Raw genomic sequence first — 21,030 nt, 5'->3', positions numbered from 1 at the left:
ACTGCAGCCTCCACTTCCCAGGTTCATGCAATTCTCCTGCCTCAGCCTCCCGAGTAGCTGGGATTATAGGCACGTGCCACCACGCCCAGCTAATTTTGTATTTTTAATAGAGACAGGGTTTCACCCATGTTGGCAAGGCTGGTCTCGAACTCCCGACCTTGTGATCCACCTGCCTCGGCCTCCCAAAGTGCTGGATGACAGGTGTGAGCGACCGCACCTGGCCAGTGGGGTGCTTTTAAAGGGATGGTGTGGGCTTGAATATACTGACACAGAGATGCTCGTGGAACATCGGCTGTGTCCAAGCGTGTGTGGCTGTCACGAAATCCAGGAGGCCATGGAGCGTGTTGCCAAGCTAAGCTGGGGTGGGGCTGGGGAAATCCAGCCTTCCGTGTGTGGTTTCCATAGTAACTTCCGTGTGTGGTTTCCATGGTTACTGTGCTTTGCCCACCCCTGAATCCTGCATGCCAGGGCAGCGTGGACACCGAGTGTGTGACACCCACAGCCTCACCTGTATATCGCTCGCCCGGCCTCCACCTCCACCCAGTCCAGGGCAAAGTCGATTTGCCGCACGAAGGACGACATCCTCTTCACCACGGTGTGCGCCACGCCCAGGACGACGGTCGGCTGCTTCCGCATGATTCTGCCGGGCAGCCCAGAGTAACTCCCACCCATCCCTCCAGCCCTACCCTTCACCCAGGGCCACAGGGCTCAGGAGTGGATGGGACCCACCACCCCCACCCCACACTGAGGGCAGAGACCACTGGTGGGGGCTGGGATGGGGCATGCCCTGGTCAGCTGCCTGCCCCAGGGCACAGCACTGCCCACCATGTGCCTGGTGGCCAGCAGCTGTTAAGGAGCCCAGAGAGTCCCCTCCTGGCACACCCGTGAGTGCCCCTTGGGCATGGGCCCTGTGTCAGGCTGCGGTCCTGGCAGGGGACTGCACATGCCGTCAGGAGGTGCATAATGCACACTCGGGCCACGACTGTGGCTGGCAGTGAGTGCCATGAAGGGCAAAGGCAGAGGCTGAGAGACCACATGGGGCCTCGAGAGCACAGGGACTCTCCTGGGTGGGTGGAGGGTGCTGGGGCCTCTGACGTGGGGAACATTGTCTTCTCCCCAGTGGTCGTGTGTGGACAGACTGCGGAGGGTGAGGGCTGCAGCAGGGACGTGCCCAGTGGCTCTGGGCAGTGGCAAGGTGGGATGTGTGGCAACCTGCACCAGGAGTGAGAGTGACGCGGGGCGACTCCAGGCCTAGCCCCAGCCACAGGCAGGTGGAGCTGCCATTTCCTCAGAAGGCAAAAGCAGGAGGAAGAGCAAACGCGGAATCAGGATCCACTTTGCACAGGAGGTGGGGGATGCCCCTTCGATGCCGAGAAGTTGGCAAGACAGCAGCTGGGTGAGGGCTTGAAGGGCATGAGTGTGGCATTTATAGTCCTGGGGGTGGAGGAGGAGCCCCGGGACGCTGGCTGGAGTGATGGCTGCAAGGCACACCACGCACGGACACACATAGACATACACAGGCACACGGAGACACACATGGACACACACAGACACGTAGACACATGCCGACACACGCAGACACACACAGACACACGGAGACACGCATGGACACACGCAGACACACACAGACACACGGAGACACACAGACACGCAGACACGCAGACACACAGACACATGCAGATACATAGACACATCCAGACACACACAGACACGCACGGACACACACAGAAACACACAGACACATGCATGGACACGTGGAGACACACATGGACACACGGACACACGCAGACACACGGACACATGGACACACGCAGACACACAGACACATCCAGACACACAGAGACATACACAGACACACACAGACACACAGCACGGGGGACTGAGCTGCATTAAGGGGGGGCCAAGGGCCCTGAGCTCTGCCCTGGGTGGTTCCTGTCCCTGCTCTTTGCCATCCGTCCTAAGCATCTATCTCCCTGGCGCCGCCGACATGGAGCAGCTGGGGACGCTCAGGAGGGGGACGGGTCAGCTCCACCCAGGGTCCCCTGCTGGTGGAGGGACCGGGACTTGGAGCCTCAGTCTTCCCATCCACACGCTGCGGTTTCAGGGCACCCAGCATCGGGACCCGGCTGGAGCCACTCAGGCCAGGCCGGGAAGACAGAGGCCATGCAGAAAGCCCTTCCGAACAGGGCCAGGGCCCCGCTGCCCCCACCCCTGCCCCTTGCCCTGCTCGGGGTCCCCAGGCTGAAGCAGAGCTTGGCGCGGTGCTGTTTGCTGGATTACAGGCGTGAGCCGCTGCGCCCAGCCGACCTGTTTTCTTCAGCTGCTGCGATTTCACTGACCTTCAGGCTCCTGACCGCTCCCCCTGCCCAACCACTCAGGCAGAAGAGCTCTGAGACCACAGCAGACGTCTGGCCTACGGGGGTGCGGGGGACTTCCAGAAAACACACACAGAACGGCTCAAGCCGCCAGAGGTGAGAGCTGGGATTAAACTGAACCCCAGGCTCCAGGAGATTCTGGACCTGACAGAGCAGAACGCCCAGCACCGTGGATGGGAAGACGTGGCGGCTCTGCCAGGCAGCCCACAGGTGGGCTGAGTGCAGCTCTGAGCCTGGAGGGGCCGAATCTGAGACTCATGGGCTGGGCTCAAGTGGACAGATGTCTCCAGCCCAGAGCCTGGAAGGCAGCACAGGCACATTCTGCCCCAAGAAGGGACACACGTCAGTGGGGCTCCTGCCTCTGAGCCAGAGCCACGTCCTCACCCACTGCCTTGCCCTTCCACCTCCACATCAGCAGCTCCCGACACAACAGCCCAGGCTGCAGGGTGGGGAGGCTCACGGCCTCTGATGCCCGGCCCCGCCCCAACGCGGGTCCTGCTGAGCCAAGCCGGGCAGCCCCAGGACTGACTGGTGATACATGAACACAGCTGGGAGCGGACCACAGAGATGGTCGTGTGAGGCAGATCACTGTGGGCAGATGGGGCCGGCCGACTGAGCGCTGGAGCAGGGGGCACCGACCTGGGCCTATGCAGGTGCCGGGCACAAAGAAGGGGGCGCGAGCAGCAGGGAAGAGGCCGGCCACGCGGGGAGGGGTCTCAGGGCAGGTGGGTCTGGGGCCCGCCCCGAGGTCCTGGCCCGTAACTCACTCATAGAAGTGGGCCTTGGAGATGGACAGGAAGCTGCAGTCCCTGTTGGCCTTGATGGTGAAGATGAGCGGCTCCCCGGTGAGCACCGCCAGCTGGCCCACCATCTCCCCGGGGCGCGTGAGGAACAGGCAGGTGTCCTCCTGGCTGCCGATCTTCCTCTGGTACACGTGCAGCAGCCCGGAGACCACGAACAGGATGCTGGCGTCCTGACAACACCAGAGGGCTCAGGAGGTGCCGTGAGCGGCCGCGGGCGGGACGGGGGCAGCTCTGGGCCCAGAGCGGACAATGCCACCAGGCTCGGCCGGGAGACCATCCGCCGACCTGACCAGCTCTGGGCACAGACTTCACTGGAAACATTTCAGCAGCGTCTACGGTTTCGTGATTTCACGAGCAGTCGTGGGAAATCTGGGTTCTCGAGGGCTCCGTGCAGCGAGCCAGGCCTCGGATCTGCACGCCTTCTCTCCCGGCACCCGCACGCATACTGACTGTCCCCAGCAAACACGCGTCCGCCCAGCATTCCTGTGCACGGCGGGTCCCACACTGCCTCGCCTGGGGCCTGGCCCCTCCCACACTGAGCCCCTGCACACGCCACACGTTTGGGTCCCATGTCTGCAGATGTGCCCGTGAAGCCACTCCGAGGCCACTTCCACTGATCTGTATCCACTGTGACCTCTTATGGCCTCTTCCCAATCTGCCTGCCCAGCCCACTCTTAGGTGCGAGCGGAAGGGCCAGTGCGGTAGGAGCCAAAGGTGGACACTGAGCTCTCGGGGCTCAGGGCTGCCTGAGGGGAGGGGCTCTGCCATGGTGCCCAGAGGGGCAGTGGCCTGGTGCTGGGACGTCCCCAGTCACTGGTGCCCAGCCCAGGCCCTCCTCTGGTGTTCCACCTGGCACTGGGCTGCGGCATTGGTGGTCCCAGTGCCCCCCCAGACCCCCACTCACCTGGTCTCCCTGCCTTGACACCACCGTGCCTGCAGGAACGTGGAGAAGCACCACCCGGCCATCCAACAGAGATGAGTCCTGAAAACAGAGCAGGCTTCAGGGAACATGGGCGGGAAGCATAAATGAAGGTCCAGAGAACAGAGGCTGCGCTGGGCCCTTCAGGGGCAATGAGCGGTGAGGCCAGAGGCCGGGCAAGGCCCTCCTCTGAGGCCGTCCTCCAACAGCGGCCTGACGGACACGGGGCACCCTGCAGAGCCACCGATGCCAAACCAGGGCATCGACCCAGAGACAGACACCAAACAGTGCAGCAAGGCAGGAAATTAAGAAACAGACACTCATATTTTTGTGAATTTACGTAAAAGAGGATGTCATTTCAGGGAGAAAGGGTGATTTCTTTATAAGTGGTGCTGGCATAGCCAGCAGTGGGACGCCTTCTCCACACCACCTACAGAACGACGCCCTCCAGGGCACGAGGAGTCTGGAATCTGGGAGCTCCCAGAGGTGAGCTGGGAATGCCCAACGCACTTGAACCCCGGAGGTGGAGGTTGCAGTGGACCCGGAGCCCGTGGAGAGGCCCTGGGGCAAACCAAGGGTAAGGGAGCGTCTGCGGGTACCATAGCCACAAAGGTTCGAAACATCAGGTGTATAAACCCCTAGTCCACAGTGATAATGAAATAAGAAACCCCACCCATCACCTCAGAAGATGATGGAAAACCAAATCATTAATTTAAACCAAATCGTTAATTCAAACCAAATCGTTAAACTTCCCAAATCCTGACGGTGAAGGGAGTGAAGCCAGTTTCCCCCAAAAAAGAAAGGACATCTCACGTCTCCACAAGTGTGTCAAACAGGACGGAGAAAGAGGTGGAGGGGATGAGAAGAATCTGAGCAGCCACGTATCCAGCTCTCAGGCAGACGATGGCCACTGACAGGGAGGCCGCACCGCCCCAGGGCGCGTTGTCAGCCCGAGCAGCCGGGAGGCTTGCAGGAGAAGAAAGCAGCCTCCGTGATGCAAGCAGCTGCACGAAGAAAAGTCAGAGCCTTCGGGAGACGAGGGGGATGTGGGAGACGAGGGGGATGTGGGAGACGAGGGGGACGTGGGAGACAAGGGGGACGTGGGAGACGAGGGGGAAGCAGGGGATGAGGGGGATGAGGGGGACAAGGGGGACGAGGAGGATGTGGGGGACGAGGGGGATGCAGGGAACGAGGGAGATGTGGGGGACGAGAGGGATGCAGGGGACACAGGGGATGCGGGAGCCAGCCATGGTGTGGACCACACAGTGGACTGTGACACGGACGAGGCCACTGGACAGGGGGACACTGACCGCATGGCTGAAGCCATTTGGCCGTTTTAAGGATTGCTGTTAAGTATTCAGAAATGATAAGAGTGTGTGGTTAGAGATGAATCCTGAAATATCCACCAGTGACGTGCTATGATGATGGGATTTGCTTCGAGGGTGGGCACCTGGACGGTATGGAAGGGGTGCAGAGAAAACAAGGCGGGCTGTGGCATGACTGCTGCCGTGAGGGCTGCCAGGTACTCACCTCCACATATTATTCCATCTATTCTATACAGCTTTGAGTTTTCCCACAACAAAAAGCTGTTTAAAGAGAGAGAAGACTGGCTGGGCACAGTGGCTCATGCCTGTAATCCCAGAATTTTTGGAGGCCGAGGCAGGTGGATCACTTGAGGTCAGGAGTTTGAGACCAGCCTGGGCAACATGGCGAAACCCCGTCTCTACTAAAAATACAAAACTTAGCCAGCTGTGGTGGCGAGCCAGTGGTCCCAGCTACTTGGGAGGCTGAGGTGGGAGGATCACTTGAGTCCAGGAAGTGGAGGTTGCAGTGAGCTGAGATGGCACCACTGTACTCCAGGCTGGAAGACAGAGCGAGACACTCTCCAAAAAAAAAAAAAAAAAGAAGGAGAGAGAGATATTTTTTTTTTCCCTTCAGGACAGAGTTTCGCTCTTGTTGCCCAGGCTGGAGTGTGGTGGCACAATCTCAGCTCACTGCAACTTCCGCCTCCCAGGTTCAAGCAGTTCTCCCACCTCAGCCTCCCAAGTAGCTGGGATTACAGGCACCCACCACCACACCCGGCTAATTTTTGTATTTTTAGTAGAAACAGAGGTTCACCATGTTGGTCAGGCTGGTCTCGAACTCCTGGCCTCAGGAGTTCACCTGCCTCGGCCTCTCAAAGTGCTAGGATTACACGTGTGAGCCACCGTGCCCGGCCAGAAAAGGAGATTTAAGAGATAGATCAGCCAACTGCAGTTTATGGCCCTTACTCAGATCCTGATCTGTACAACAAGAAACCACTGAGAACCACTCCCAACAGTCAGGGGCCCAGGAGCGCGCTGGGTGGGTAAGCAATCAAAGCTTTTTAACATTTCACTTGCAGAACGACACTGTGGTTATGCCTCGAAACGGAGTCCTTAACCGTTAGAGAGGAATGATGTGAAACTACATCAGGTTTGAGATTTTTCAGACAGAAAATAATTGGGGGAGGGACGAGGAGTACAGTTGTAAAGTGATTGGCCATGATTGGTAATTACGGAACTAGGTGACTGGTGCCTGGGAGCTCACGACACTATCACGGCTGCCTTTTTACCGATTCAAAGCTTTCCATCAGCCAGGTGCAGTGGCTCATGCCTGTAATCCCAACGCTCTGGGAGGCTGAGGCAGGCAAATCATTTGAGGTCAGGAGTTCGAGACCAGCCTGGCCAACATGGTGAAACCCCATCTCTACTAAAAACACAAAATTTAGCTGGGCGTGGTGGTGGGCGCCTGTAATCCCAGCTACTCGGGAGGCTGTGGCAGGATAATCGCTTGAACCCAGGAGGTAGAGGTTGCAGTGAGCTGAGATCATACCACTGCACTCCAGCCTGGGCAATATGGCGAGACTCTTGTCTCCAAAAAAAAAAAAAAAAAAAGGTTTCCATCATATGTAAGAAATTACATCCTAGATGAACTAATGAAGCTGAGAAAAATATCATACTCTAATAATCTGAAGCTGAGAAAAATATCATACTCTAATAATCTGACACTGTTATTGCTGTATTAAATATAAACACAGATGAGAATTCTGAAGTCCAGCTTTGGGACACCGTGATGTCCCAGAAAGCCTCAGCTTTGAGTTTGAACATAAGGCGATCTCAAACTGCTGGCTTCCCAAAGGGGGACACCAAAAGACAAGCCTGCACTCCACCCGAAGTGCCCCCTTTGCAGCCACCGTGCTCCACACCCGGAACCACTGCCCAACAGAGGCAGAGAGGAGCCCACGGTCCCTGGGTGGGACAAGGGCCAGGTGCCCGCCGGGGCCACTCACTTCCAGCTTCATCAGGGTAAGCAGGTCCTTCTTGGCAGCTCTGAAGATGGCGTCCGACTTCCTGCTGGCCAGGGTCTCATCCGCGTGACTCTCTGAGTGGTGGGAGACCGGGGAGGGCATCTCTGCGACCATCACGTTTTTCTTGGACTCGAGAAGAACAAAGATACCAGCAATTAGAAGGGAGGTGGTTGGGGAACATCGCACAAGGGTGTGGCCGGGTCTGACTCGCACAGTCCAGAAAGGCCGGCTGAGCCTCCTGAAGCTGCAGGTGCCAATGACACCAGAGCCAGCAGTGCCGCCAACGCACCAGCGAGCCACAGAGAGGGCAGGGCCCCAAGAGGAGGGTCAGAAATGACAGCCAGGGCCTACCTTGCTGGCCATGGAGCTCCCGGGGTACTCGTCCGAGTGCAGGAAGACCCTGGCACGGTCACATGCCATCCCCAGATCGGAAGTGGCACTGGCTGGGCCCCCTACATGCAGAGGGGACACTCAGGACATGGCTCGCTGGGCCACAGGCTCGAACACTCCCAGGGTGGGCTGAGTGCACCCTGCAGTCTAACCGCTCAAACCCCGGCAGATCCCTCGAGAGAGTCGGGCCCTGAGATCCCCCCACCCCCTGCTTTCTTTCGGCATCTGCCTCAATGGCTCTGTGGCCAGCAACTACAGGTTTTCTCAGCAGCTTAAACCCACACGGTGCCTTCAACAGTTCTGGGCACTGATAGAGGTAGCCCGGTCAGTGCCTAAGACACTGAAAGAAACCAGCCCTGGCCCTGAGCCAGATCCATCAAACCTTCCCGTGCACGCCACACCCTGACTGCTCGCTGCGGGCATCCCTGTGTACAGCCCCCTTTCTCTCGTTGTCCATCTCAAGGATGCTGCCGCCCTCTGTACGTGAGCTCCCCTAACAGGTGCCCGGGGCCGTCACGCTGGTGCTTGGGGCTTGGCTCTTTGCAGTCCCAGCCCCATCTCAGAGGGAGGGGGTTGAGGCACCCCTCCAAAGAGCTCCCCTGTTGCTGCTTTTGGGCAGCCTGGGGCTGAGTGGGATGAAGCAGTGTGCACCCTTTCACGGCCCGCCCTCAGCATTACACAGCACTACACACACAGCGTATCCGACCTCTGGACCAGCTGCAGTGGATTCTGAGGAAGGGTGTGCGGTTTGCACGACGGGGTCACGCATGTCCAGGCACGGATCCAGCCCTGCATGTGCAGCTGCACATGTGAGTGAATCATCTGCGCTGCGGTTTTCCATCCAAACTGTGGAATTCGTAACACCCATTTCTCAGCGGAATACAGAGGAACTGCGCAGACACTAACTGCGGACACGTGCCACACAGCTGCCGCTGCCACGTGGCACTGCAGAAAGGAACCAGGCCCAGGAGCACAGCCACGTGCCCCTCCCTGGGAAGCCGGACACGGAGAGACAGGAGCGCTGGGCTTTGGAAAGGGGCGCGTGTCTCCGAGGCTTACGCTGAGGGTGCACTGGTCGGGTTTCAGGGAGCTGCACCCTTCAGCCCGGTGCACTGTGCTGTGTGTTACTCATGCCCCCATCAAGTCCTGCTGTTTTTTAAAAATCCAAACTGTAAACCAATCTATGGCAACAAAGGTCACCAAGGCGGGCGGATCACCTGAGGTCAGGAGTTTGAGACCAGCCTGACCAACGTGGAGAAACCCCATCTCTACTAAAAATACAAAATTAGCCGGGTGCAGTGGCGCATGCCTGTAATCCCAGCAACTTGGGAGGCTGAGTCAGGAGAATCACTTGAACCTGGGAGGTGGAGGTTGCAGTGAGCTGAGATCGGGCCATTGCAGTCCAGCCTGGGCAACAAGAGCGAAACTCCGTCTCAAAAAAAATAATTAAAAAAAAAAGAAATAAAATAGTCTTTGGAAAATTTATTTATGACTCAGGAATAAGGAAAGAATAAATAAGTCCCAAAACACAAATCACAGGTGCCAAAGCAAAGGGCTGGCTTTCCACAGAGGAACATCAGGGTCCCTGTTGCATCAAGGTCTGAGGCGGCATTTTCCAGCCCACGGACAAGAGGGAAGAGAACCTCCAACAACCGAAACCGATGAGACAAGAGGGAAGAGAATCCCCAACAAAAACTAAGGAGACAAGGGGAAGACAATCTCCAAAAATGAAACTAACCAGGGATCTCTACCTACAGCACATAAGGAATCAACACAAATCAACCAAACTCCAGAACTGCAGAAAGTGGGCAGAGAACAGGACCGGACAGTCTAGGAGGGACGCCCAGATAGAACCAAATGCAGCAGGAGCCCATGAGCTTGCTGGTGGCCGGCGATGGCAGACGGCGGAGGGGCAGGTCTGCGGCAGGAGCACGGCTGCACCGCCGAGCAGCGTGGACTTGGGAGGCTGCCCTGAGAAGGCCCCGGCCCCGTGGCTGCGGGTGGGTCCCCCGCGTGTTGGGGTTTTGCTCCACATCAGTTACAGCAAAGGTCCCTGCGGGAAGGCACAGGGCAGCAGGGCGGGGGAAGGAAGCACAGGCTTGCTAGAGACCCAGCACGCAAGGTGGACGCAAGGCAGGAGAGGGACCGTGCAGGGAGGGCGGGAAGGGCCGAGCACATGGCTCTGCAGGGCGTCTCATGGCACCGGCCCAGCCTGGGCAGTGGTGGGGGTAAGACACGGCGGGGACGCAGAGGAGCACACCAGGGTGTTCTGGGCAGCAGGACGGCCACCAAGCCTCAACCCTGGAGCCAGAGGGCAGGCACAGGCCCCTCTGGGCATGTGGGACTCTTGTCCAGCAACAAATCAAACCTAGCGGAGGACACCCGCCTCGGCGGCGATGCTGGGCGTCAGTGCATTTCAGCCTGGGTCTCAGACGCTGAGGGCCTGTGGGCCACACCGGCCGGGCAGCCGTCGGAGGTTCTTTACCTTGTGGGGCTGAAGGGTCAGCGTCACCTGCCCCGGGCTTCTCCAGCTCGTCCAAGATCTCTTTGCGAACAGAAGGCGCGGGAACGGACTGGCTCCTCTTCAGCAGAGGCCCAGCAGCTGCTGGGCGGCCGCCCCTGTGATCTGCTGGGGAGGCAGCCGTGAGCAACCTGGGTCTGCACACACTCCCTGGCGTCCCATGCAGCCCAGTCGGGGCCACGCCGGGAGCACGGTCCCCGCAGCAGCAGCAGTTGGCATGCCCCACAGTGCCCTGCGCCCCTGCACACGCTCTGGACCAGCCCTCAGGCCACCTGGCCATCTGCATCTGTTGGGCCAGCCGGTGAGTGCAAGCGAGTGCCAGCCTCTGACTAGCCCTGGCCCCTCCCCACCCCAATCCCTCCTCCCCGCCCCTTCCATCCCTACCCCAATCCCCCCTGCCCCCCTCCAAGGCCTTGCTGCCCTGATTGCCCAGTTGTGGGCCAAGTGCCTTGAAGGCAAATTCCATCCAGGTGGGGCTGCCGGCCAGCGGTTCTCAGGGCATGCCTTGGTGGATGCAGCTGTCTGGGCTCAGCTGGGATGGGCCACGCAGGGCTGCATCTGCCCTTTGGGTGAAACAAGGAAGGAGCCTGGCCTTGCCCACCACACAGGCTGAAGGAGGCTGCCCTGCCTGGACACTGTCCTTACCTATAGAGGCCCATGAGCCCTCCCCAGCCCTGGTCTCTGCCTAGACCCCACCCAGGACAGCTGCTGCCCCACCAAGTCACACGGACCTAATCCAGTGAAAGAAATGCCATTCAGGCAATGACACATATTCTAAAACGTACTTTCAGGCCAAGTGCAGCGGCTCACACCTGTCATCCAAACAATTCGGGAGGCCAAGGTGGGAGGATCACTTCAGACCAGGAGTTCAAGACCAGCCTGGACCACGTGGCAAGATGCCATCTTTACAAAAACTTAAAAAATGAAACTCAATGAGCTGGGCCTAGTGGCACGTGCCTGTGGACCCAGTTACTCAGTGGGCTGAGGCAGGAGAACCCTTCCAGGCAATGAGGTGGGGGTCCATTCCCACCTAGGCTGCTGTCTCTCCTCCGCTCCTCTCCATCCATTTCTGGCACATCATGAAACTGTGTTCCATCTTCTTCTGTTTCCCTCCACAGGCTCCCTTCTTGTCCATCCACTCCCTCCTGTCCATCCACTCCACTCCATCCCTCCCTCCACTCCACTGTGTCCACCCCTCTGTCCCTCCCTCCCCTCCCTCCGTCCATCCACTCCCTCCCTCACTCCACTGCATCCCTCCGTCCACTCCCTCCACTCACTGTGTCCCCTCCGCCCTCTGTCCTCCCTCTCCTCCCTCAGATCCACTCCTCCACTCACTCCCTCCAGGTCCTCCATCCCTCCCTCACTCCTCACTCCTGTGTCCACCACTCACTCCACTCCGTCCACTCCCTCCACTCCCTCCCTCCTCCACTCCCTCCATCCCTCCATCCACTCCCTGTCCACTCCCTCCCTCCCTCCACTCCGTCCACTCCCGTCCATGTCCACCCTGTCCACTCCACTCCTGTCCCTCCACTCCCTCCCTCCTCCTCCACTCCGTTCCTCCATCCTCCCTCCTCCACTCCTCATCCCTCCCTCCCTCCACTCCCTCCTCCCTCCACTGTCCTCCACTCCATCCACTCCGTCCACTCCCTCCATCCACTCCACTCCACTCCACTCCCTCCACTCCTGTCCACTGTCCACAACTCCACTGTCCATTGTCCACTGTCCACTCCACCTCCGTCCACTCCCTCCTTCCCCTCCGTCCACTCCCTCACTCACTCCACTGTGTCCACTCCGCCCACTCTGTCCCCCTCCACTCCCTCCCTCCATCCACTCCCTCCATTCCCCACTCCTGTCCCTCCATCCACTCCCTCCCTCCCCCTCCTCCATCCCCCTCCACTCCATCCCCCCCCTCCCTCTCCTCCACTGCTCCTCCATTCCTCCCACTCACTTCATTTAATTTCACATACTTTTGTTAGTCACTTCAACTCTTTTGGGAACATGATAAGCTATAAAAAACCAAGCACGCACCCCATCTGTAGGGTGGCTGTTAACGCCATCACACAGATCATCCAGGGGTGACTCATGCGGTGCCCGCCGCACCTGACCGCTTTCTCCCCATATGCAGGACCCCCAGTTAGCGCTCAGAACAGCACATGAGAGACCAACGCGGGAAGCCCACTCCCCATCAGGCACCGGGCTCGGACCAGGCACGCAGGGAGAATTCTGAGAACAACTGAAAATGGATGGCGAGGGGTCCTGGGCCTGTCTGAGGACATCCGGGCCTCCTGTGAGGAGACGGGGACATATGAGGAGACCTGGGGACCGTGTGAGGAGACGGGGACACATGAGGAGACCTGGGCATGTCTGAGGACATCTGGGTCGCATGTGAGGAGATGGGCACACGTGTGAGGAGACGGGGACAAGTGTGAGAAGATGGGAGATGGGGACACGTGAGGAGACCTGGGGGGCATGTGAGGTGACCCGGGGGGTGTGTGAGGTGACCCGGGGGGGCGTGTGGAGTGAGCTGTGGAACTTGTGGGGTGACCTGGGGCGTGTGGGGTGACCTGGGGATGTGTGAGGTGGCCTCGGGCACGTGCAAGATGACCTGGGGTGACCTGAGGCAGTGGGAGCAGGATCCCCTGGACTCTGGGGCTGGACATTGCCCTCCTTGGTGCAGGACAGTACCTGAGTCACAGGACTCCTGGAGCCGCGGTGGCTTTTTAAGCCGCTCTTCTTCACCATAGAACACCTGTTTCTTGGCCTTCCCAGCAGCCACGCTGGCTACAGACACGAGAGGGATGGCCTGGCTCTCCTGGGACACAAGAAGGAAGTTCAGAGCCACCCCAGGAACACCCCACACCCGCTGACAGGTGTCGGCCCCTCAAAGGAGTGACAGGTGTGGGCCTCTCAAGGCAAAGTTTATGCTGCATTTCAGGCGATGGGCAATCCAGTTATTCACAAAAAGGACCAGTCTGTTTAAGGCAACCAACCAAGCTCAGCCTGCTTTTACCCTAGGCCCTGCCTCAAACACTTTATCAAGTCAACATAACGCCCCAAATTGTCAGAACCTTAATACTCTTCATTAAAACAAAAAATAATGTAGAAAACAAAAAGATATTCCCTTAATGTCAACAACTGAAGATGACAAGCCCTAAAATGTCATCAGAATTAGAATTTCCAACTGACATGTGCAGATTAAAAACTAATGCGTGCTGGGCCATTTACTAACCGAGCTCTACCTGCCCGTGACTGAAGAGAGCCCTCCGCACATCAGGGTACTGTTTCGGGCAGTGGGGATGGAGCAGGGCATGAAACCCTGGTCTCACTCAGTTCCCACGAGAGCTCAGCTAGGTGGGGACCGTCCCACATCCCGGCCAAGTGCCTCCCAGGGTCACACTGACAGGAGGAGGGAGAGCCGGGGTTCACAGCCTCGTGCCCTTGACAATACGCTGTGCCCTCCAAACAAGTCAGCTCCGTCCCGCAAGGTTCAGACAGGAGGAGCAGTCAAGGGCAATACACAAGGAGTGCTGGCCGTAGGGACCCCACGGGACGGGTATGGAGAGGGGCAGCCTCCACTGGACATGGCTGTAGGGACCCCACGGGACGGGTATGGAGAGGCGCAGTCTCCACTGGACACGGCCGTAGGGACCCCACGGGACGGGAACGGGGAGGGGCAGCCTCCACTGGACACGGCCGTAGGGACCCCACGGGACGGGTATGGGGAGGGGCAGCCTCCACTGGACATGGCTGTAGGGACCCCACGGGACGGGAATGGGGAGGGGCAGCCTTCACTGGACATGGCTGTAGGGACCCCACGGGACAGGCATGGGGAGGGGCAGCCTCTCCTGGACATGGCTGTAGGGACCCCACGGGACGGGTCTGGAGAGGGGGCAGCCTCTCCTGGACAGGGCCGTTGGCTCGGTATGCAGCCTGCAGGGCCAGAAAGGGAATGAGCATGTGTGTGCTGCCAATGTCCTACAGAACACAGGTGACCAAAGGAAGACTCATCACAGACTCCTGAACCGGAGCTGCAGAGGCACCAGGCAGCTGTTCACAGCCGTGTGGGCCTCCAGAGGGACAACTCCAGCATCGGAGAAGGAATTCCACCTTTCCCAAGTCTCAACGGACCAGAGATTTTGGAACACAAGGCCCCAGGAGAATCAAGCCTCCAAATCAACTGGCAAGTGCTTTAAGGTAGGAAAATACACACAGCCCAAGCATCACCTCCCGAAGTCCTAACGACCAGCAACCAGGATGACCACAGGCACCGGGCACCTGCTGCGCCAGCTAACAACTGTCCCGACGCCAGCTGCCGGGAGCGACATGGGGCTTCTGAGCTGGTTTCCACTTACAGGGTTGAAGAGCTCTGTGGTCAGGCCGAGGTAGTTGTGCAGAGCCAGGAAGGTCACTCTCTGCAGCACTTGGCAGGTGATCTGCAACAAGGCATGTGATGCGGTGATCCCGGCCGAGCGCCAGAGGCCCGCCTTTCACACAGAGCACTGAGAACCGTGCCCCAAACCCGGCGGTGACCCCCGGACCGGGCATAGGGCGGCCTCGCAGCACCACACAGAGCGCTGAGAACCGTGCCCCAAACCCGGCGGTGACCCCCGGCGGAGAGCAGGGGCTGACCCCACAGCACCACACAGAGCACTGAGCCGTGCCCCAAACCCAGCCGGTGAGCCCGGCCGGGCATGGGAGGCGGCCTGCGCGCGGCACCACACAGGGAGGCACTGAGAACCGTGCCCCAAACCCGGCGGTGACCCCCGGACTGGGCATAGGGCGGCCTGCGCCCTTTCCACACAGAGCACTGAGAACCGTGCCCCAAACCCAGCAGACCGCTGGAGCCGAACCTCTCCCAGGGTGGCTCTGCATACAGTCTTCACACACCTCACCACGGTCACGTGAGGCGGTCACATCACGGGGAACGGGGTGAGGGGCGGAGAAAGACTGCATTGTTTTTGCAAGCTTTCTATAAAACTAAAAGTTACTCCAAAGTGAGAAGTTTAATAAAAATGTAAAAATCTCTTTGAGGGGTAGTGAAGGATCTTAAGACCTCTTTGAGGTTGTGAATATTCATTTTTATTGTAAGATATACATGACTTTTTTTTTTTTTTCAGATGGAGTCTCGCTCTGTCGCCCAGGCTGGAGTGCCGTGGAGCCATCTCTCTCGGCTCACTGCAGGCTCCGCCTCCCGGGTTCCCGCCATTCTCCTGCCTCAGCCTCCCCAGTAGCTGGGACTACAGGCGCCCACCACCACGCCTGGCTGATCTTTTGTGTTTTTAGTAGAGACGGGGTTTCACGGTGTTAGCCAGGATGGTCTTGATCTCCTGACCTCATGATCCGCCCACCTCAGCCTCCCAAAGTGCTGGGATTACAGGCATGAGCCACCGCACCCGGCCGCCTGGCCTACAGATTTTTGTTTTGAGACAGAGTCTTGCTCTGTCGCCCAGGCTGGAGTGCAGTGGCTGGATCTCAGCTAACTGCAACCTCCGCCTCCCGGGTTTATGCCATTCTCCTGCCTCAGCCTCCCGAGTAGCTGGGACTACAGGCGGCCGCCACCTCGCCCGGCTAGTTTTTTTTTTTTTGTATTTTTTAGTAGAGAGGGGGTTTCACCATGTTAGCCAGGATGGTCTCGATCTCCTGACCTCGTGATCCGCCCGTCTCGGCCTCCCAAAGTGCTGGGATTACAGGCTTGAGCCACTGCGCCCGGCCGCCTGGCCTACAAATTTTTAAAATATAACCTTAGTTCTTCCCAAACCCACTCAGAATCCCACATCACCAGCGGTAAGTCCCGCCAATGAAGTCAATTTCTCTATTCCTGTGAAATCACCTTCATGGTTGTAAAGCTTAGAACTGAGAAAGTAAATAGGCAATAAACCCACTCAAATCCCAAACTGGTGCCCAGGTGCCCCCCAGGATGACCCACCGCTGCCAGAAGAGTTGTCTGAAAAAGTGACTCACCTGCACCACCCTCACCAGAGTTTCTGGATATTTCTCAAAAACTCCGTGAAAAGCCGCAGCTGGAAGCCGGAGGATGGTGGACGGGACGGCTGCGCGGGCGGAGACCGTTTTGTAAGGTGCAGTGTGGCCCTGTAACAACAGCTCCATCAGTCCCCGCTGTGCGGGCGCGGCCGAGCCCCCCACGGACTGCGAAGGCTGCTGGAAGCCCTGGAGGAGGCCCTGCCTGCTGCCCAGTCACACGGCTCCATTCTCCTTCCCAGGCTGGGCCGTGCAAAGTGCTGCTTTTGGCACCAGCTGCACAAACCCAGCGGTGACCCCCGTCCCGGGTGCAGAGTGGCCCCGTAGCACCACACAGAGCACTGAGAACCGTGCCCCAAACCCAGCGGTGACCACCGGCCCGGGGCACAGGGCCATTTTTGACTGTCCAAGAGATGTACGGCAAAGGACTGGCTGACAACGGAATGTGGGTGAGGGGGAGGCCCACAGGCAGCTACCCCACCAGACCTGGGCACTATGGGGAGCTCCAACTACTCCCACCTGCCACTGAGGCTCCAGTATAACTACTCTTACTCTATATATTTTGTTTATTATACTGGAAGAGCTTGTGCCCTTGGTCTGTTGCCTCGGCACCTGGGTGGCTTGCCAACACACAGAGGATGGCGCATGAAGGATGGCGCAGCTCAGGGACGCGGGAGCCTCATGGTTGGACCTCACTCTGTGGGTCTCTTCTTTTGACTGTTTTGACTGATCCAGATTTTCATCCTTTTTTTTTTTTAAACCGAGTCTCGCTCTGGAGTGCAGTGGCACAATCTTGGCTCACTGCAAGCTCCGCCTCCCGGGTTCCACGCCATTCTCCTGCTTCAGCCTCCCGAGTAGCTGGGACTACAGGCACCTGCCACCACGCCCCGCTAATTTTTTTGTATTTTTAGTAGAGACGGGGTTTCACCGTGTTAGCCAGGATGGTCTCGATCTCCTGACCTCGTTATCTGCCCGCCTCGGCCTCCCAAAGTACTGGGATTACAGGCGTGAGCCACCGCGTCCGGCCAATTTTCATCCTTTGTAGTACAAATGTGAGTTGTTCTAGAATATTGAATCTGAGGGGGTCACAGGATTCCCTGAACTTGTAACCAGTTGGTCAGAAGTGTGGGTGGCCTGGGAACTCCCAAGTTCCCAGTTTTGGATGCTATTATAAATCTGTGGCCGGGCGCGGTGGCTCAAGCCTATAATCCCAGCACTTTGGGAGGCCGAGATGGGCGGATCACGAGGTCAGGAGATCGAGACCATCCTGGCTGACACGGTGAAACCCCGTCTCTACTAAAAAATACAAAAAACTAGCTGGGCGAGGTGACCGGCGCCTGTAGTCCCAGCTACTTGGGAGGCTGAGGCAGGAGAATGGCGTAAACCCAGGAGGCAGAGCTTGCAGTGAGCTGAGATCCAGCCACTGCACTCCAGCCTGGGCAACAGAGCAGGACTTCGTCTCAAAATAAACAAACAAACAAATAAATAAATAAATAACAAAAATAAATCTGTTAAATTTCAATTTCCAATTGTTCATTGCTAATATAGAGAAATACAGTTTATTTTTGTATGTTGAGAAACTCATTCATAAGTTCTAGTAGTTGTCTTACAGATTCGTTGGGATTTCCAATCTAGATAATCATGTTTGTGAATCGAGACTGTTTTATTTTTTCTTTGCCCATCTGCATGCTTTTTCTTTCTTTCTCTTCTCCTCCTGCTCTGGTGAGGACCTCCAACACGATGCTGAACAGGATTGGTAAGAACACACACTTGGCCAGGCGCGGTGGCTCACGCCTGTAATCCCAGTACTTTGGAAGGCCAAGGAGGGCGAATCACGCAGGTCAGAGATCGCAGACCATCCCACATAATATGAAACCTCTGCCTCTACTACTAAAATACAAAAATTAGCCGAAATGGTGGCGGATGCCTGTAGTCCCAGCTACCGGGAGGCTGAGGCAGGAGAATGTATGGGACCTAGAGGTGGATAGGTGAGCTGAGATAGTGACATCGCACTCCAGCCCATGTATACAGAGCGAGACTGCCCCAAAAATTAGCCTGCATGGTGGTATATGAGCCTGTAATCCCAGCTACTTGGGAGGCCGAGGCAGGATAATTGCTTGAACTGGGGCAATGGGGGCAGAGGCTAGTATGCATTGAGATCACGCATCGCACTCAGTAGCTTCAGTGTGATAAGCAAAGGAGACTCTGACTCAAAAAGACACACACACACATACACACACACTCTCTGGCTTGTTCCCAATCTTCAAGGGAAAATATTCAGTCTTTTGCCAACAAGCAAGATGTTTGCTTTCATTTTTTAGTACAGATGTCCTTTATTTGATTTAGGAAGTTCTCTTCTCCTGGTTGCTGAGAGTTTTTATCATGAACAGATGCTGAATTTTGTCAAATGCTTTTTCTGCATTTATTAAGATAATCAGATGGCTTTTCTTCTTTAGTCTGTCAATATGGAAAAGTACATCAACTGATTTTCAACTGTTGAAACAGCTTTGCATTCCTGGAATAAATCCCACCAATCATGATGTATTATCCTTTTCCATATCCTGCTGGACTCAAATCTGTAATATTTCATGGAGGATATGTATGTTTCCAATGATGAGTGACTGGTGTGAAATTTTCCTGTCTTGTAACGTCTTCGTCTGATTAGGTGTTCGGGTCTTGCTCGCCCCAAAAACTAAACTGGGAAATAGTCCCTCTTCTACTTTTCCGGAGAAGTTTGTGTGAAATTAGCATATTTTATCCTTAACGTCCTAAATCTCGGGAAGTATTCCCCAGTGAAGTCATCTAAATCCGGAGTTTTCCAGGTGGGAAGGATTTTAGCTACTAATTGGATTTCTTTAGTAGATATACGGCTATTCAGATCATCTACATCTGAGGGAACTTTGGTAGTTTGTGTCTTTCAAGGAATTTGTCAATTTAATCTGCGTGGTTGGTTTCATGGGCATAAAGTTGTTCAGAAGATTTCCTTGTTAGTCCTTTTATGTCTGTAGGGTCTGTAGACATGTGCACTCTTTCATGTCTAATATTTGTAGTTTGTGTCTTCTCTTCTTTTCTACACTGGTCTGGCTACAGGATTTTTCATTTTACTGACATTTTCCAAGAGCCAGCTTTTGGTTTCATGGATTTTCTCTCCTGTTTTTCCATTTCCAGTCTCATTGATTCTTACTCTTTATGAGTTTCTTCCATCTGCATGCTTTGGGTTTCATTTGTTTTTCTTGTCCTAGCTTCTTAAGATACAAGCTTGGGTCACTGATCTGAGATTTGTTTTATCTTCTAATACCAGCATTGCCCAGGCTAGAGTGCCATGGCACAGTCTTGGCTCACTGCAACCTCTGCCTCCTGGCTTCAAGTGATTTCCAGATCATTTTTGTATTTTTAGTAGAGATGGGTTTTCACCATGTTGGCCAGGCTGGTCTCGAACTCCTGACCTCAAGTAATGTACCTGCCTCGGCCTCCCAAAGTGCCGGGATTAAAGGCATGAGCCACCACGCCTGGCCGTGTTGTCCCTTTTTTTTTTTTTTTTTTTTTTTTTTTTTGAGGCGGTCACCATGTGTCGCCAGGCTGGAGTGCAGTGGCTTGTGATCTGCAAATGCTGCAAGCTCCGCCTCCTGGGTTCACCATTCTCCCTCAGCCTCCCAAGTAGCTGGGACTACGAAGCCATACCCCTCACGCCCGGCTATTTTTCTGTATTTTTTAGTAGAGGCGAGTTTCACCATGTTAGCCAGGATGAGGTCTCGATCTCTGACCTCGTGATCCACCATGCCTCGACCTCCCAAAGTGCTGGGATTACAGGCTTGAGCCACAGCCCGGCCCATTGTTGTCCCTTTTTATCCCTGCTAATATTCCTTCATCACATCTGACATCGACTTTATCTGATACTAATACAGCCACTCCAGTTTTCTTTTAATTGGGGCTTTCATGGTATACCTTCTTCCAGCCTTTATTTTTGAGACAGGTCTCGGCTCTGTAGGCTGGGAATGCAGTGGTGTCTTTGGCTCACTGCAAGCTCAGCCTCGGGTTCCCGCCATTCTCCTGCCTCAGCCTCGAGTAGCTGGGACTACGAGGGGCCACGCCACGGCGCCTGGCTAGTTTTATTTTTTATTTTTTATTTTATTTTATTTTATTTTTTATTTTATTTGTGCAGTCTCGCTCTGTCGCCAGGCTGGAGTGCAGTGGCGGATCTCAGCTCACTGCAAGCTCCATACTCCCGGAGTTCCATGTTCTCCTGCCTCAGCCTCCCGGTAGCTGGGACTACAAGCCCACAGCAGCGCCCGGCTAATTTTTGCTTATTTTTAGTAGAGGCGGGGTTTCACCGTGGTCTCGATCTCTGACCTTGTGATCCGTAGCCTCGGCCAGTACTGGGATTACAGGCGTGAGCCACACCCAGCGCCCGACTGGACCTATTACTGTATTTTTTAGTAGAGACGGGGTTTCACCGTGTTAGCCAGGATGGTCTCGATCTCCTGACCTCGTGATCTGCCCACCTCCCAAAGTGCTGGGATTACAGGCGTGAGCCACCATGCCCGGCCCTTTTTTTTTTTTTTTTTTTGAGGACGTGTCTTGCTCCTCTGTCACCTGAGCTATAGTAAAGTAGCTCACGCACAGCTCACTCCAGCCTCAACTTCCCAGGCTCAAGCAGTCCTCCCACTTCAGCCTGCTGAGTAGCCGGGAGCACAGGTGTGCAGCACCACACTAAC

The 21,030-nt window shown here is 56.4% G+C and overlaps 1 protein-coding gene across 2 annotated transcripts in view; it reads right to left on the bottom strand.

Annotated features, from left to right (window-relative positions):
* The window catches only part of PNPLA7 (patatin like phospholipase domain containing 7), a 77,965-nt gene that overhangs the window by 38,391 nt on the left and 18,544 nt on the right, over positions 1 to 21,030 (bottom strand). The window contains exons 9-17 of one of the 2 annotated variants that reach the window (XM_031654718.1): positions 16,298 to 16,426; positions 14,689 to 14,769; positions 13,022 to 13,148; positions 10,301 to 10,441; positions 7,777 to 7,877; positions 7,408 to 7,554; positions 4,083 to 4,160; positions 3,143 to 3,348; positions 509 to 640 (exon numbers count right to left, since the gene is read on the bottom strand). In XM_031654718.1, coding sequence (XP_031510578.1) covers positions 509 to 640; positions 3,143 to 3,348; positions 4,083 to 4,160; positions 7,408 to 7,554; positions 7,777 to 7,877; positions 10,301 to 10,441; positions 13,022 to 13,148; positions 14,689 to 14,769; positions 16,298 to 16,426 — 1,142 coding nt within the window. Of the gene's footprint in view, positions 1 to 508; positions 641 to 3,142; positions 3,349 to 4,082; positions 4,161 to 7,407; positions 7,555 to 7,776; positions 7,878 to 10,300; positions 10,445 to 13,021; positions 13,149 to 14,688; positions 14,770 to 16,297; positions 16,427 to 21,030 lie in introns of those variants that run through there. The other variant, XM_031654717.1, reaches the window with a different exon arrangement.

This window comes from Papio anubis, chromosome 13 (assembly GCF_008728515.1).
Source record: "Papio anubis isolate 15944 chromosome 13, Panubis1.0, whole genome shotgun sequence".
Taxonomy (NCBI): Eukaryota; Metazoa; Chordata; class Mammalia; order Primates; family Cercopithecidae; genus Papio; species Papio anubis.
Note: the sequence above shows the minus strand (reverse complement) of the source record. Positions and strands in the feature narration are given on the sequence as shown.